Here is a 15,735-nt window from a genome sequence, read left to right on the forward strand (position 1 = left end):
CCGAATTGCTTTATCACAACTTTGAGATGTGAAATAATGCTGACATAGTACAATTTAATAGCACATGTTAACATAGTGTTTACATGTGCTATTAATATTGTAGATAAATTAATAAAAGTGCTGTGCCAATTCAAATGCCAGGTACTAAAAAGTTAAGATCTAGAAAATAGTATTGGAAGTTTCAGGTCAAAATATAAAAACTAAAGAATGAAAGACATTATTTTATGAATATTTTAATTGCCCTATTGAATAAGTAATATGTTGTTCCTTTGTAAAAAATATGTTATCTGACGAAATGTAAGACTGGAACATCCTTGGCGTACTATAATTCCACCTCCACAAGCTTTCTTCACTTTGTATGCTAATTGATGCCCAATAATTGCATGGTATTCTACTTGAAACATATTCCGATAGCTTCTGGCATACTTCCGTTATGATAGTGGGTGTTAAAAACCCTCTAACAATCAGTATAGCTATCTTATTTGATTCCAGTGGATCTGTGCTCTCTGGCTCTGTGTATGTGCTTATATATGGTTCTGTTGGGTTTACATTTGCCCGATGACTAACCATACCGACCCATTCCACCACATCCTCAATCTCAACTCCCTCTAGTGAAGGTATTTGTGTTATTTCAGGGTTCACTACCTTTGTTTTAAGAGAACAGACAGTTACATCAATATTTTTATCATGAAAGTACCTTGCTACGGATGAAGGGCATATATCATCGGCATTTGGCTCCCAAGATATATGAAAGTCGAAATTTCCTAATTTCTGCAGCCCGTGTTTTAACTTCTCTGTATGCTTCAGATGTTTCAAGTCTATACAAACTTCGTAATAATTATTAGGTCTTTTTGTACCTTCTAGACCAATAGTTTGATATATATAATCAATAATATGCAATGTGAGAGTACCGTCTGGCGTAATGGCCGCGCAGTTTTTAACAATGCAATTTCTGTCCGCGGATAAACAATATAATCTGCCGGCTTTCACAAAACTTTCTATAAATACACTGTCAACAAATTCGGTGAGAGAACATTCACTTAATTTATAAGTATCACTATCTTCTGTTATCACCTCCTCGATCGACGGCGGTATCTTTATCTCATCTGGACAAGCAATAACAAGGCTTTTGTAAAAAGTGTTCATCCTAATCCCTTCGTTTATTGTGTTTATGTTTTGGTTTATCTTATGACAAATAACTACTTTTGGGGGCGGAAAATTCGTAACTTCCGGACAAAGCATCTTCACCGAGAGATCAAGTCTTATAAAATCAATCGAGCATAAATATAAGCAAAAGATGGCTATCAATATACATAACCTCTTTTCAATATAATTACCACTTCATCTATCAAAACAAATGTCAATGTCATTGAATGTTTTTTTTTCTAACTAAGACAAAGGTTCTATACATTGCGTTCGGATTTAACCGAAACAAAAAACAGAGAAGGACGAAAAACCTTTTAATCGAAAATTCTTTTGTAGATTTGTATTATTACTATAAAAGTCAAATAAATCAATATTTAAACGACATTTATTTAACTCTTACAAATTACCATTTCGGTTGGTTTTTGTCGATTAATTGTCTTTCTTGTAATTGTTAACATAGGTAGTGAATTAAATTAATAATATTAGGATGTAATCGTTCTATTAAATAATAAAGCAAGTATAATTTTGTTGATTTGACTAGTGTTGTTTCATTATTTGTTAACTTTCCTTAAGTAAAATTATTCAGATAATACTATTTATTACGGATTATTATTACATCAAGTTGTCATTCGTTTTTGTTTCAGTAGTACAAATTGTCGAGTCAACAAGAGACGCCAGGGATAATAAATAATAATTTTTTTTCGGCTCTCATAAAATTTTATTTATTTTATCTTTAAAAATTGAAAAAAGCAAATTGTCAACTTTGTCATTATCCTTCCTGCCCAAATGCCTCGTCCTATCAACACGAAGTCGCTCCTTTTGTGTTTTCTTTGTTTGTTATTTTCAACCTCCCTTTGTTTGATTCCTTTTTAAATGTGTAAATTCGATTATTATTATACTACAACTATGTATTTATTTACATTTTTTTTCATATACTTACAAATATGTTCCTATCAGTTCAGACAGGTGCGTATGGATGCCATCGCGACATTGATAGATAGATGATTGTTCTATCAAACAAGCTGTGCCGAAATATCATAAAGTTGACGTTTATTTTGACAAATTGTTTCAAATAAATGACAAAACAATAACAAATTATAGTTTTATTTAATAAAACATGTTAATCAATAAGAAATAAGTACTTATTCTACCATCACATATTGCTGTACAGAAATATTTACACTAAATTATTAAAATCTGTGGCGTTTGATCTTCGTGTCTAGGGAATGTAGAGTTCCTCGGCGGGCACAGCTTTGTACAGAGTATCGACGACATTGACCACTTCGGTGATAATAGTGTGGACAATTGGTGGAGCAATTTCTTGCATTACATCTTTCCAGTTTGAGTTTGCGAATTCTATCACTGGGTCAGCTGAAAACATAACGTTTATTTTAAATAATTTTATTAACAGTAAATATAACTATTAATTGGGCCGAAAGTTTTTTAAGCGGCGACCACATGAGGACAGCGTAGACCTGTCATTGCATCGATCTGTGGCCACGTGGAATTTAACAAAAAATATTTGGTTTATTAAGTTTTCTTTTCCTTTTTTATTTTATTTACATGATTCGGATATTAATTATACAATTTATATAAATTGTTATGTCACCCATAACTCGAATCGTCATAATTCGTTCGCTGTTTTCGTTTTATTTACAAATCAGCATGAACTGTCACGGCAATATATGAAATTCTTTGGAATGACAGTAGCGCCATCTGTCGAAAATTTGTCATACCGACTAAGAAACCATTGTGGGCTCATATGCAACAACTTTGCTAAAGATTATCATACGACCAAATGCATAATGTACGATTCTATATAGGACATACAGACAAACATATATTTAGATGTGAGAAAATCATATATGTAAATAAATAGCTAAATAGCTTACCTAGAACTTTGTTTCCATTGAAAAGGTTCTCGAATTCGAAAGTAACTCCACTCTTCACTTGGAAACTGTCACGCCACTTGGTAATTTTCCAATGAGCTTTTCCGTCTGCGCCCTGTTCCGTTTTGAAGTCTGTTACAGTCTTTATCATAATGTCGCCTGTTGGAAAAAAATGTTTAATTAATTACACTGATACTGTAAACATTGAATCTTATACAGATAATAATAAACGTATAAAAAGTTTGACATTAAATTGACGTATGACTTATTTATTTTAACACTATCTAAACCTTGCACGGTACTACGTGTCAACTTAAATAAATTTAAATGAAAGTCATTACACAAATATTCCATTAATTTTGAGGCATTTTATCAATTAAAAAAAAAAACAATCAACATAGAAAACTTCGTGGGCTAATGCAAAACAACCTTGCATCATCACATGATCAAATGCATAGCTTCCGATCTTGAAAATATTAAAAAAAAACATTTCCCGCCGAAAATATTGAAGCAACAAAGGAAATTACAGACAAAAAATTAATAAATCTTTCACATTTATTCATTTAATTTTACCAATGGAAGAAAAATGTCTAGGTCTTAAAAAATCATTATTTTTTTAAACATAAACCAACACCTAATAAGAGCAAAAATTTATAATATATATGTGTATGTATGTATACATATATATATATATATATATATATATATATATTAATTATTGTCAACCAATGGACGACCACTGGAAGGCATAGGGCTTCCACAAAGATCACCACAATTACCAGCCTGCCTCATTTGAAGGCTTCACGTGACTTTCACTATGTCGGCGGCCCACCTAATGGGGGCCTATCCATATCGAGTACCGCGGTCGTGCGATGTACCTCGGTAGCTGCCAATTCAGACGATACGACAAGCTAGATTGGTAACCTTGATTCTTCTACATCTCTCCTCATTTCTGATACGATTTTATTAACATTAGTATTATATAATATAATAAATAACTTACGTATGTCAATTTTATATTTGCCTTTACCCTGAACGGGCAGGATAAGCAACTGGCCATCAAGAACGTAGTCACCTTCCAGCACCATGTTGCAGTGGAACACCAACGTCTGCCTTCCTTTTATGCGATCGTGTCTGAAAATGTAACAATGCAACAATCAGTCAATGCAAACATTTAAAGTTCTTCTATTCTATAGTAGATGGCGTTAGTAGTAATAGGTAACGGATAAATGGTGGTTTATATTCTACCAGGTAATTTCAAATACCGTGACATCAATATGCTACAGTGTTTAATTGTAAATTATTAAGCCTTTCTTAAATATATCTATGAGGGGATATACCATAATGACCACGTATGGCAGGCGGGTTGGCGATCGCAGTGCATAGTGGTATTGTAATACATAGAGGGCGCTGCTGAGGACCCTCTGGAAACTTATTTGTGAGCAATGGCAATCCTATATAATTAATACAAAAAGTGTCAATTATAAATAGATTGTATCACGGGAATCGAACATGCGACCTGCGATAGCTAATGCAAATAACAAAAACATGAATAATTCAAAATTAATAACACACCTCCATTTATTGTATAATCAAAACTGACATTTGAACTAAGTTAAAATATCGCAATAATTGTTCATATAATCTGTGTAGATTTATCATCTGTGGCCTTGTGCCGGGAAATGAGGTCACATGGTCGCAAAGTAAATTATAAATGTCAGAATAAGAACATGTATTGTTTGAGAATAAGATTGTGATAATTATCTTTATTGGCACGTTCATTATTCAATTGATAAATAATACTACGTTAACATCGTCATTGTTGTTAGACAAAGCAATCAATTACTGTAATTCTTAATGTGGTAATGAGGAAGAACGTGAGGAGAAAAATCAAAGTAACAGACGTAGTACGCAAGGACTGGAAAGTTCTTGAGAAGCGACCATGACCGTGGCCATGGCCCAGTGTGGATAGACTCCCCACTGGTTTGACCAACGACACAATTAAGATCCAGACCATTCATTGTGGCGATCTTCGGGGAAGGCCAATACCTTGTGGGCGTCTATTGCCTGGCATGAATGAAAGAACATAAATTATTTTTGCTGATGACTAAAGCTACATATATAAAACTATCATAATCACAAATCTAATGTGTATTTGTCATAAGAATCTTTTTTACAGTATCAGAAAACTTACAAAAGAAATTGGAAAATATGTTCACAAATTATCGCGTTACCAAGGGAAATAACTAAGAAAGGGACTAATATATAGCTTCTTCCGCTATGCAGCAGTAGTCGTGCAATCAAGTGCACCGCCCGCCAGCCTGCTGATAAATGTGCATGCGGCAAACAATGCGAATTACACAACTACCACTGTTAATTCACTCAACAAGTGTTTCACTCCTCCACGGATCATCTCAGGAGTAATGTTACACCTACCAGTGCCAAACACCGAGTCAGTTAACAGTAACAGATAATATATGCAATTTACAATTATATTCACTTAAGAATATTAAATGAGGAAATTGTTCATTTAATTGGAAAAGATCGCAAAAGGATAAACTGCATTGTTGAACATGAACATGAGCTCTATTCGAATTGCTTTACAATTAGTCGATGCATTAACATGGACATGGATGTAATGTTACAAAGTCAATTGATCGCTTCATCATTCGTAGAAGGTCCATAACATGAGAGCAAGCGTCTTTCAGTGATTTGAAAGCGTCCTGAATCCAGGATGTTCCGAGGTTGTTATCAAGTTTGTCAGTCCACTTTATGGACGTCCGTTTTACTGCATTTGCCGGTCCGGGGTTTTAACTTCAGAAACATAACATCCTAGTAAACCATCTGTTTCTCTTATTATTTATTCTGCAGATTCTATGGCATGGCTACCGTCATATCAACTATAATTATATATTACCAACATGATCCGAAGATACAAGATTAAATTATTACTATACAAGAATTAGTTACTTTTGCTCCAATATAGACAGAAGAATTTAATATTAAAAATAAAGCACAGATTCATTATTGAAATTGACATTTTAGTGCAGTTTATGCTATATATATTATCTATGCCAGATCCGCTATTAGTCAAATTTGATATGAGAATGTATTTACCCATAGGAACAACTCTTGAAGTCCGTCCCAATCACCCAGAAATAGCAAACTTGGGAAATTTAGCTATAGAGTTGTGGCGTTCATTAGAACGCACCCAAATTTATTATCTATGAACGCATCTGTTTATGCATGCCCCTTCTTACACTCGGTACATCTCGCTCTCTCTCTCTGACGCGCCGCGCTACCGAGCGGACGTGTCGCTTCAACCGCTGTTCAACCAAGGAAATACTTGTAACTTAGATTGAGATTCATTGCTCTGTGATTTTATATTATAAGTTTAACTATCCGGCAAGTGTTTTTCTTTACATCGAATTATCTATTACGGGACGAAGGGCCTGTATTAACGAACACCCCTTAGAGTGATATGTCCACGAATAAATGGTCGAAGATTTAAAGGTCTAGAAGATGGACACAAGAAGTGACCCTTACAGGACCAGAAGGAGAAAAGACAGAGTTATATGTGGAAGATTCGGTACAGGTTGCTAAATACTAAAATTTCACCGGATTGGTAGATCGAACAAGATCTTAAATAATTTAGGCGTACGCTCCATGGAGAGATTAGGGACAAGGTTTACCACTAGTGGACTTCAGCTTGGGGCTTAGATAGGTATAGGAACCTCATCAGTAGGACTTCGGTCTGTCTGCGAGATAATTGGGTCAAAAAATAGGCTGACAGCATCGCTTCCCTAGCGGGCGACGACTACAGTCGCCCTATAATCCTGGATTTCTGAACGATAGCATATAGTGCAATAAGTAGAAACAGGACTAAGCTGATAAGAAAGGGTCGGGTAAAATCTTTAAAATGTGTCTGTGATAAAATAGTAGAAAAATACACTAGACAATATGTAAGTACGTAGTACAAAAATTACCTGTGATGATAAATTTGGACATCAAACAGTGAAGTCTATGGAGTGAAGGTGAGGCATGGAAGGTGGTGTTTAAAAGAAATATAAAGAATGACAGGAATGAATGATCGAATGGACATTAAAAATGTAAAACTTAAACCCTGTATAGTAAATTCACAGTGTGATTCCACCTTTTCCTGGTAGATCTTGGACGTAATAACAATACGAAGTCCGTAATAGAAGTGTGTATATTCATCAAGTTTAGGCCATATTTATATCGATTTAAAACTAAGAAAACAATTTTCAACCAATAAAAATCGTCAGCCAATCACAAGTCCAGGAATATTGTAGAGCGCTCTCTTTCGCACGATGTAAAGAATTATATTTCTGTGGGATTCCCCTTTTCGATGCGGCGCTCACGGTGACGTAATGTGGCTCCTGTATTCCTCTCATACAAGTATAGGTGGTTGTATGATCCAATTATAAATGAACCTATGTCGATACTAGTTTTAATAAAATTGGGCTATTCTAGCTAGAATATCAAAGGAAGGATCTCCCGACATACGCAAGTGATAATTACAAATGATCCGAAGTATTAATACCAATAAATAACAGTTAAAATTAGAATATATTATACTTACTTGACACTGTCAATTTTACATCCCTTCAGGCCAGTTAGTACGGTGTCTTTAAAAGTCAACTTCAAAGAGCCCTGGTCACTGGTAATGAGAGGCACGTGTAACGGGTCCAGAGACTTGACGCCCAGCTCTGGGATGCCCTGCGCCACAACCGGTATGGCCGCTTGACTGGACGCCAAGACGCATGCGCCGTCGCCATCTTTGCATGGCTTGATGAAAGGTGCTGAAAAGATAAATCATATATAATACTGTGATCAAAAAGAAAGGTGAATTTAGTTTATAAAATGTAAATTCTTATTTATTCTTTTAAATTAATTTCATATCCGATAAAACGTACTTTTGCTAACGCTTTTTCCAGGCCTCGAAATAGTAGGAATAGTCTTTTTCCGATAAAGCCTACAAGACCTTAAATTCAGTTTTTATCTCCTCAATCCTGTCAAAACGGAGTCCTCGCATTGGCTTTTTGAGTTTGCCGAATAGCCAGAAGTCGAAGTACGGAGCCATATCAGGAATACGGTGGTTGCGGAACAATATGAGTCGCGTTTTTGGCAAAAAAAGTCGCGAAGAACCAATGCAGTATGACATCGACCAATCAAGACTTGACGCATTTGAACTACAAAACCTCCTTCAAAATTGTTTGAGCTTCAAATGACTAATGATGTGAAAGTGCTTGTTTTGTATAATTTTATTGTATTGATTTCATTTAGGCTATATTTAATAAAGTGTACATGTATAAATCTGTATTGTTAAACTTTATTAAAAGATGTTTTGTTGTAAAGTTTCTTCATGCTTCTTCTCCACAATTATAACACCTTGCGAAGCAGAGTAGAGTCAAAAATAAAATAGATATAAAAAATAAGTTGACAATCAATGAATTCTGTTAAAAGTTCCAATGTTGAATAAATTAATTTTATATTTACCTATATGAAAGCTATATTTCATTTTGTAAATTGCTACTCTTATCTATGTCAGCACTATCACAGTTCAGACGTTTCGTAAAGTTTAGAAATGTCCGAATCCCAAAGGAATAAGTCTCTTCTTTCATACTCTACCCGCTTACGAGATAAATCTAAATGCTATGTTTCATAATTAAGCTATAACGTGTTATAGCAGATTAACGAAATACAGATAATAAATAACATAGCTATTTTACATACGACATTGTTTTTATTTAAATGTATTAAAATATTATTTTATTGCAATCCAAAAGACCTTGTATCGAATAAAATTTATTAAAAATTGCAAATATATTGCAGTTTTTAAGAGTAATATTTTGATTTATTTCATCATATATTTTATTGTGTTAGATTATATTTTATTTTAATTTTGTCATCGATCCGAAGGTACATTGCTAGGCGTAGTATCATTCTGTCCAATCAATTCTTGCATTTATAAAAATAAAACTCAACATATAACACAAACACCAAAATAAAAACAAACGCTGTCTTAATAACATTACAAGTAATACCTGATTGTAATGTAAACACTAATCACAAATGCGTTAAAGAACAAGACAGGCTTAGTCTTGCAACAGGTAATATAGCCCACCTGTGGGCGTCGACTGTAATCCACATTCGTACTGAAGTGGTTAAGTATTAATGGGACCTGAAAGTAATGTCGCTTTAAGTTAAATTCACACGACTACACTTTTAACAAGTTTTTATTTCTAATCAACAATATATCCACCTCCGTTATCTACAACCTTTTGCCGTCTAGTATATAAATTTTCAATGGAGCGGTAAAAATGAATCGGTTTTTTCGGTAAAATTTATCGATAGAAACGACATTACTTTCCGGTTCTGCTAATACATCTAGCGTCTTTCGTTGTTAAAAAGATATATCTTCACCAGCATTCAGCATTCTGTTCAGCATGTTTTGACCTGACCACTGCTTTTTCAACCTACCAATCTTCTCGACTGCTGATATTTGTCTACGATTTTCATTATTTCTGTTTTTTATTTTTAAAATCAGCATCTATGTTCCACAGACATTAGCGTACACGGTACCGGCCTTTGTTTTTATATTTACGTCTAATATATTTTTGCTAACGTTTTTGCATGTTTTTTAATCTATTTTAACGAGGCCTTAACTATATCCGGTACTCCATATTACAATTCTAATTTCTTAATGGATTTCGTAAATTTGCAAAGGAGTCTTACAATATCTGTTTCGTATTCTGTATAGATTATCTGTTGATATATTTGTAACTGTAAATTGTTTTTCTTTATTTGCCTTCGCATCTGTCATAAATGACTAATCGATTAGCAAGCAAGATTTACTTGACCATAAAACTCCAAACCAAGGTTATGTTAACCGGAAAACATTTGTGTAAGTAGACCAAGACATTGCTACTTCGACTAAAATTAACCGCGAACTTGGCATAATTTTATAGTTCTGTTGACACAACATCAAATGTTTACGCGTTTCGAAACGTTAGAATGTTCGATTTTTGAACGCAATTTGTTAAAATCAAACGACAGCATTTTCCCGCTTTTTAACGAAACTGTCATTTTTTGGCGGTAATTATTTTTTTTTTTGACAATCCTGTTACGTGTCAACTAATTTTTCATTAAAAAACGATATTAAGATTGAAATAAATTTAAGTAATTACTTTGTTAATATTTTATGTACCATTAATAATTAATAGGTTTTGGCAAATAACTGTGTATTTATTATGTTTGATATTTGTCAATAATTTTATTTCTATCCCTCACAGCGTATTCCATTCAGTCTGAAAGTAATGAAAGACAGACATTTTTTTTTAAATTTAAGTACAAAGTGGATCATTTAATAAATCATTATAAAGTAACAAAGGATATGACTTGTATTGTCCTTGCTCCTTAACCTTTTCGTGATTAAAAATGAACAAGCAACCGACGCGAGTCATATGCCCTTTTTAAATTCTTCCTTGTTTATACAAAAACGTTTCGACTACGTGTATTTGGCCACCACGTTGGTATAATTAAAGGCAGGATTATCTCTTACGAACAACATAACATGGATGTAGTACGTCAAACTTTTTTTGTTTATTGAAATAAAACTTCAAAACTGTTTGCCAAAAATAATTAAAAAAAAACTGGTTAGTATGTAATGTTATTGTGTTACTACAAATAATAGACAACCTCAAGGTTTTATATACAGGGCAGATAACATATAAATAACAGGAAATAGGTTTTTATGGCTTGGTTGTTTTGTTGTTTTTATTACTGTTGGTCTTATTATATATAAAAAAATGCATGTTATTCGAACAGCGGTACGGTTGTGGACTGACCCTTGCGATCGTACCTCGCATTCGATTCCCGGGCTACAATCTTATAATTTTCATTTTTTGTATTAATTATATAGGAATGCCTCTGCTCATAAACAAGTTTTCAGAGGATGGGCAGCAGCGTCCTCTGGGTATTATAATATCACACTGTGATCGCCAAACGACTTGCCAAGGGTGGTGATTATGTTATATCTCCCCATAGATATCTCTGGGGAAGATATATGACGCCTGTGGGCGGAAACGAGGGTATGTAATAACAGCCTTCATTGAAATTACTAATGACATAGTTTTGTTGCGTTTTCGAAGCAATAATTTATATAATTACTAATTTTGAGATACAATATAAGGATAATGTGTTGGCGAATCGACATAATATCTACATCAGAGTTTTAAAACAACTCATTCTCTTTTATATCTCATATCTTCCACTCAAATTATAACCTATTTAAAATGACATATAAACTTTTTATTCCGTGTATTATTATTTTATATGTGTATCGAAATTATGCCTATACTAATTGACATTATTATTTTTAATCTGTATTGAAATATATAACCTACATTTACGTAATAAATTAGCATTGTAATAAAAAGGCCGCGTGATCGGCTATTATTTATTAATAATATTTAAATTGAATTTGCAAGTCATTTAAAACTGGTTATGTAGAGATGAATTTGTTTTATTCATAAAGTTGAAAGGTCAATGGTGTAACCTAATTTTTTACGTCAAATTCACGAACTATTAAAATTTAATATCTGTTTTCTACCTTATTTTTTAAGTAAATCTTTAATGTGGTGAATGTATAGCTCTTTTGTTGTCATTTAATGTATTTAGAAATAATCAATATATATAATGTTCGAAATACGAAAAATAATTTTCGAAATTAGAATTACACATATAACAATTAATATTGCTTACACTCTGTTTCTAGGAACTTTATACCGCCAGAAGTTAATAACCTGTCAGATTTCAATATATAAAATAAAATAATCTAACATATTTCACATTGGTCACATTATACAGGTTGTTTTGAAATATGTGTTGAATCGTTTAAGCTTTCTGCTAACAAATGAGCCGAGTCACATCTATAAAGCATTTATATCAATAATCAATCATTTCATATTTAAATCGAAGCTTTCTAAGGAATCCTCGAGTATAGTTATTGTAAAAGAGACATATATGTGTATATATATATATATATATATATATATATATATATATATATAGTGGTAGCGCAGTTGTAGAAGTGTTACACGTGCGATTGTAGTCTTTTATAATTTACACGTTGTGCATTAATTATATAGGATTTCCACTGCTCATAAACAAGTTCCCGGAGGAAGAACAGCAGCTTCACTCAATTCTTAGTGTCCTGTGAAGACAACCACTGCGCCGAGTGTCTCCATCCATCCTACGCACTAAATGGTCACTCTTTTGTTTCCAATTCTTTTATTTATTCAAAGCCTTAACCTAAAAATTATGATTTATTATTACTGTATTATTTAAAAAAAAACGCTTTTTTAAAACGGAGACACACTGCGATCGCAAACCTTCCGAAAATAGCGATTATATTCTGCTATGGATATCTTTGGTGAAAGCCTATAAGTCGCAGAGGTTGTCTATGGATTAAAACGATGAAAAGAGATATAGGCTGTCCCTTTATTTATTTTGATTGAATCCCACAGACTAATAATAATACGGCATTAAGAAAAGCTATTAATCAGACTGCTAATTAATATTAGTGGAAGCTATATAGCTCAATAGCTAAATAGCTTCCACGGATATATTATTTACGCACTAATTTCTCACGTGCGTTTGATACACATGTGACATTTAATAAGAATATGACAAAACTATGCAATAATAATAAAAAAAAACAAAATAAATCAATCTGCGCGCAATCATTTTCTAATTATCAATTAAAAAGAACTCTTTCGTTAAGAGTCGTCATATCGCGTCCGTTCTAGTGTTAAATATGACAACCAATTGTTAAAAAAATTATTAAATGCTTTTATAAGCAAGAAGAATAGTTGCAAGTATAAATCTTCAGCCCATTTCCACCACAAATCCGGTAAAGTAAATGTCAACGGGCGAACCTGATGTTTACGAATTATTAAAAAAAATAATTCCAATTTTAATCTTTAAATGTCTTACTAAGCAATTTTTAAACGGCTTGTCTAATTTGATTTCTTTTCTTTAAATATTTTCGCCAAGACACGCGAATGACATTTTACTTTTTTTTTTAAATATGAATATTTCGTTATAAACCTCTTTTGTGCCATGCCCCACCTAAGCCTTTCTAAAATTATACGCCCCTCTATGTAACATATGTAATTTTTACATTAAAACGAAAGGGTTAAAATCTTGCCGAGTCCACTTTCAAATTGCTCTCCTGGATAATCAAATTTCCACCTTGTGGGGGCGTAGACACCACGTTGAAAAACACTAGTCTAGGGTTTTGATTATACTTTAATTAGATTAATTTTTAGGTTAAGGTTATCTGTGCAATAAACATAGTTTATTAAAAAAATCAAACATAACTTGTTCTTACGAACAAACCACAGAATAAATTAAACATACGTATTTAGCTGTCAAAAGTTTGACGTCAATCGAAACAAAAAAAACGTGTTAAGATATAGTCAAACAAAAAAATATGGTGTACCATAAAACATATTATTCTTGTATGAAATAGATGTTTATGTGTGTGAACATGTTATTATAAAATTATTAAGATGTTCACACACATCCCAATAATTTTTGATAGTAGAAAATCTGTCTCAGCTTTTAATATATATAGGTGATTACAATTGTAAACATTTTAAAGCTTTTTCACTTATTTACAATCACCGTGTATAAAGTGATCATTATGGAATGTGTTACATTTTTTTTTCTATTGGAAATCGACAGGCCAATAGACAGAATTAAGAAGGTTTTTTTAGTTGTATTATCATTTCGTTTTGTATTTTATTTAAAGCTAATGTAAATACATTCACCTTTTTAAGATTTTACCTTAATTTCTAGAAGCATATCTCTTTAGTTAGCAAAATAAATTGTTGATTTAAAAACTACATTAAAAGATTTTTAAAAAAAAGGTTTAACATACCGGAGGCTGAGTGAACAGTCCAGAAGAGGGCAATAAAGCTTATACAGGATGTCCACATGTTGACAGCACACAGTCCAACTAGGAGTGCGAGGTAAACTCATCGCTACACTCTTATATGAGGTAGCGAGACTAAGGATACTAGGGTGACCAATTTTTATATATCTAATAAACAGTCCTGATGGTAAAATTGACAATTGTCCGTTTTTTTATCTATTTCAAATTCTTTTCAGGTATTCATATGTTTTAATTTACACTCACTATACTATAGTCACTTTCTTATTCTCACTGCCTTGTGTGGGAAAGGGACGTTACGATTTCGCGTACAGTGAGTTTTAGTTTATATTATATTTTTATTCTACATTATTTTATCATTCACATGATCTATCATTCTTCGCTTGCAGATATTCTTCCTTTCTTCTTTCATCTATATTCCTAGATCACAGCTTTTTACACTAACTATCATAAGTTCTTTATTTTTACATTACTTTTGTTATTTTACTATATAGCATTATGTTACTACATTTTTCTAAAAACTTTACTCTCAATACATCTTTCCCTATACCTTGTACACTTTATTTTAATTATTTTATTAACTTTAGCAATTCTTAATCTTTTTTCACTTCCTGAGTCTGGTTTCCTTTTGTTGCAGCCGGCACGACTTTTCTGCCAAACCCTAGAATTGATGGGCGCAGTTTATTATCACCCAAGGAGATGATACTTCCTTTATCTACCTTGCGTATTATGGTGATGATGATTAAATGTGTACATTCGAGCCTTTGGTTTGCTGTTGATGCAAGGTAAGACTGATTACACTAATCCAGGACTAAAAAAAGATAAATAAACAGTTGTCTCTGTATAAATTTGCGCCATGGATACCCTACATTGACGTATGACTGCATAGGTATTATGAAGCAAGGCGTTGTAATATAAACCGGTAGACGGACACGTTGATTTTAATAATAGATATCCTTTAATTATCAACGTATTATTGTGACGAATTTATGTAATATATCTTCTTCATTCGTGGTGATATATAGGTAAATTTCTTTGGACCGAACTAATAATGCTGTTCAAATGGCGTTACAGATTTCGTGTCCAAGCTAAGACCTGTTTTAAAGTAGCGAGGCTTCCAGGGAACTTCGGCTCGGGCCACAAAATACTACTATTTTATCAGATCTGGAGACTGTTGAGTTCTTAACCCTTAATAGCCTGATTTACGAAAGTGATTTTTTTTAATATTATTGTGTTTGCTTGAGGGTCTAGATGAAGGGAAAAATAGATTTTTTTTTAATTTCCTTGGAAAGAATATTATACAACAGTAAAATTCGTACAGCCAATCTATAAAAAAAACAAATAGTAATGTGAACATTCGGTTTAAAAGATTGGTATTAAAATTAAAATTATAGGCCATTAAGGGTTAAATCACTTCGGTAGACTCTCATGAAGTGAGTAGACTCAAGTGCCCTTACCAGGTAACCTCGGCTTGGTTGCTTGATATTGCCTGTCTAATATCAGTACTGCAACTTCGGAAAGCATTAGCACTGGTAGAAGTAGCTGGAGAAACTTCAGCAACACTATCTAGTATGATCGTTGGTTGGCGTCTCCAGTAATATACGATCACAACTCTTTTCTGATAATATTTAATGGAATCAGGCGTTACCTTACGAAAGTCCATCCTAAGTAAGAAAAGGACCAATATTTAGCCACTTCCGCACATGCAGTGGTAGGCGT

The 15,735-nt window shown here is 33.0% G+C and overlaps 2 protein-coding genes across 2 annotated transcripts; both read right to left on the reverse strand.

Moving 5' to 3' along the window:
• Nucleotides 1-222: 222 nt before the first annotated feature.
• LOC137918364 (ribonuclease P protein subunit p40-like) lies at nucleotides 223-1,349 on the reverse strand. Its single transcript, XM_068761142.1, has one exon. It carries the CDS (start codon nucleotides 1,240-1,242, stop codon nucleotides 223-225), a length of 1,020 nt encoding a protein of 339 aa, XP_068617243.1. The 5' UTR covers nucleotides 1,243-1,349.
• An 885-nt stretch (nucleotides 1,350-2,234) lies between these two features.
• LOC137933828 (circadian clock-controlled protein daywake-like) lies at nucleotides 2,235-14,078 on the reverse strand. Its single transcript, XM_068777892.1, has 5 exons — nucleotides 14,005-14,078; nucleotides 7,639-7,858; nucleotides 4,039-4,169; nucleotides 3,039-3,194; nucleotides 2,235-2,517 (listed from the first exon to the last, which is right to left on the reverse strand). The coding sequence occupies exons 1-5, from the start codon at nucleotides 14,060-14,062 to the stop codon at nucleotides 2,366-2,368; spliced, it is 717 nt and encodes a 238-aa protein (XP_068633993.1). The 5' UTR covers nucleotides 14,063-14,078; the 3' UTR covers nucleotides 2,235-2,365.
• Nucleotides 14,079-15,735: the final 1,657 nt, after the last annotated feature.

The sequence above is a fragment of the Battus philenor genome, unplaced genomic scaffold (genome assembly GCF_028537555.1).
Source record: "Battus philenor isolate CCGP_79_NKW_IND1 unplaced genomic scaffold, ilBatPhil1.0.hap1 SCAF_14, whole genome shotgun sequence".
NCBI lineage: Eukaryota > Metazoa > Arthropoda > Insecta > Lepidoptera > Papilionidae > Battus > Battus philenor.

Excerpts from the sequence above, each read along its gene's own strand:
- LOC137918364 (XM_068761142.1), bottom strand. The coding sequence starts at position 1,242 with ATGCTTTGTCCGGAAGTTACGAATTTTCCGCCCCCAAAAGTAGTTATT.
- LOC137933828 (XM_068777892.1), bottom strand. The coding sequence starts at position 14,062 with ATGTGGACATCCTGTATAAGCTTTATTGCCCTCTTCTGGACTGTTCAC. Across the intron at positions 4,170-7,638 it reads TGTAAAATTGACAGTGTCAA|ACACGATCGCATAAAAGGAA; the intron begins GTAAGTATAATA and ends TTACATTTTCAG. Across the intron at positions 3,195-4,038 it reads CAAATATAAAATTGACATAC|GCGACATTATGATAAAGACT; the intron begins GTAAGTTATTTA and ends TTTTTCCAACAG.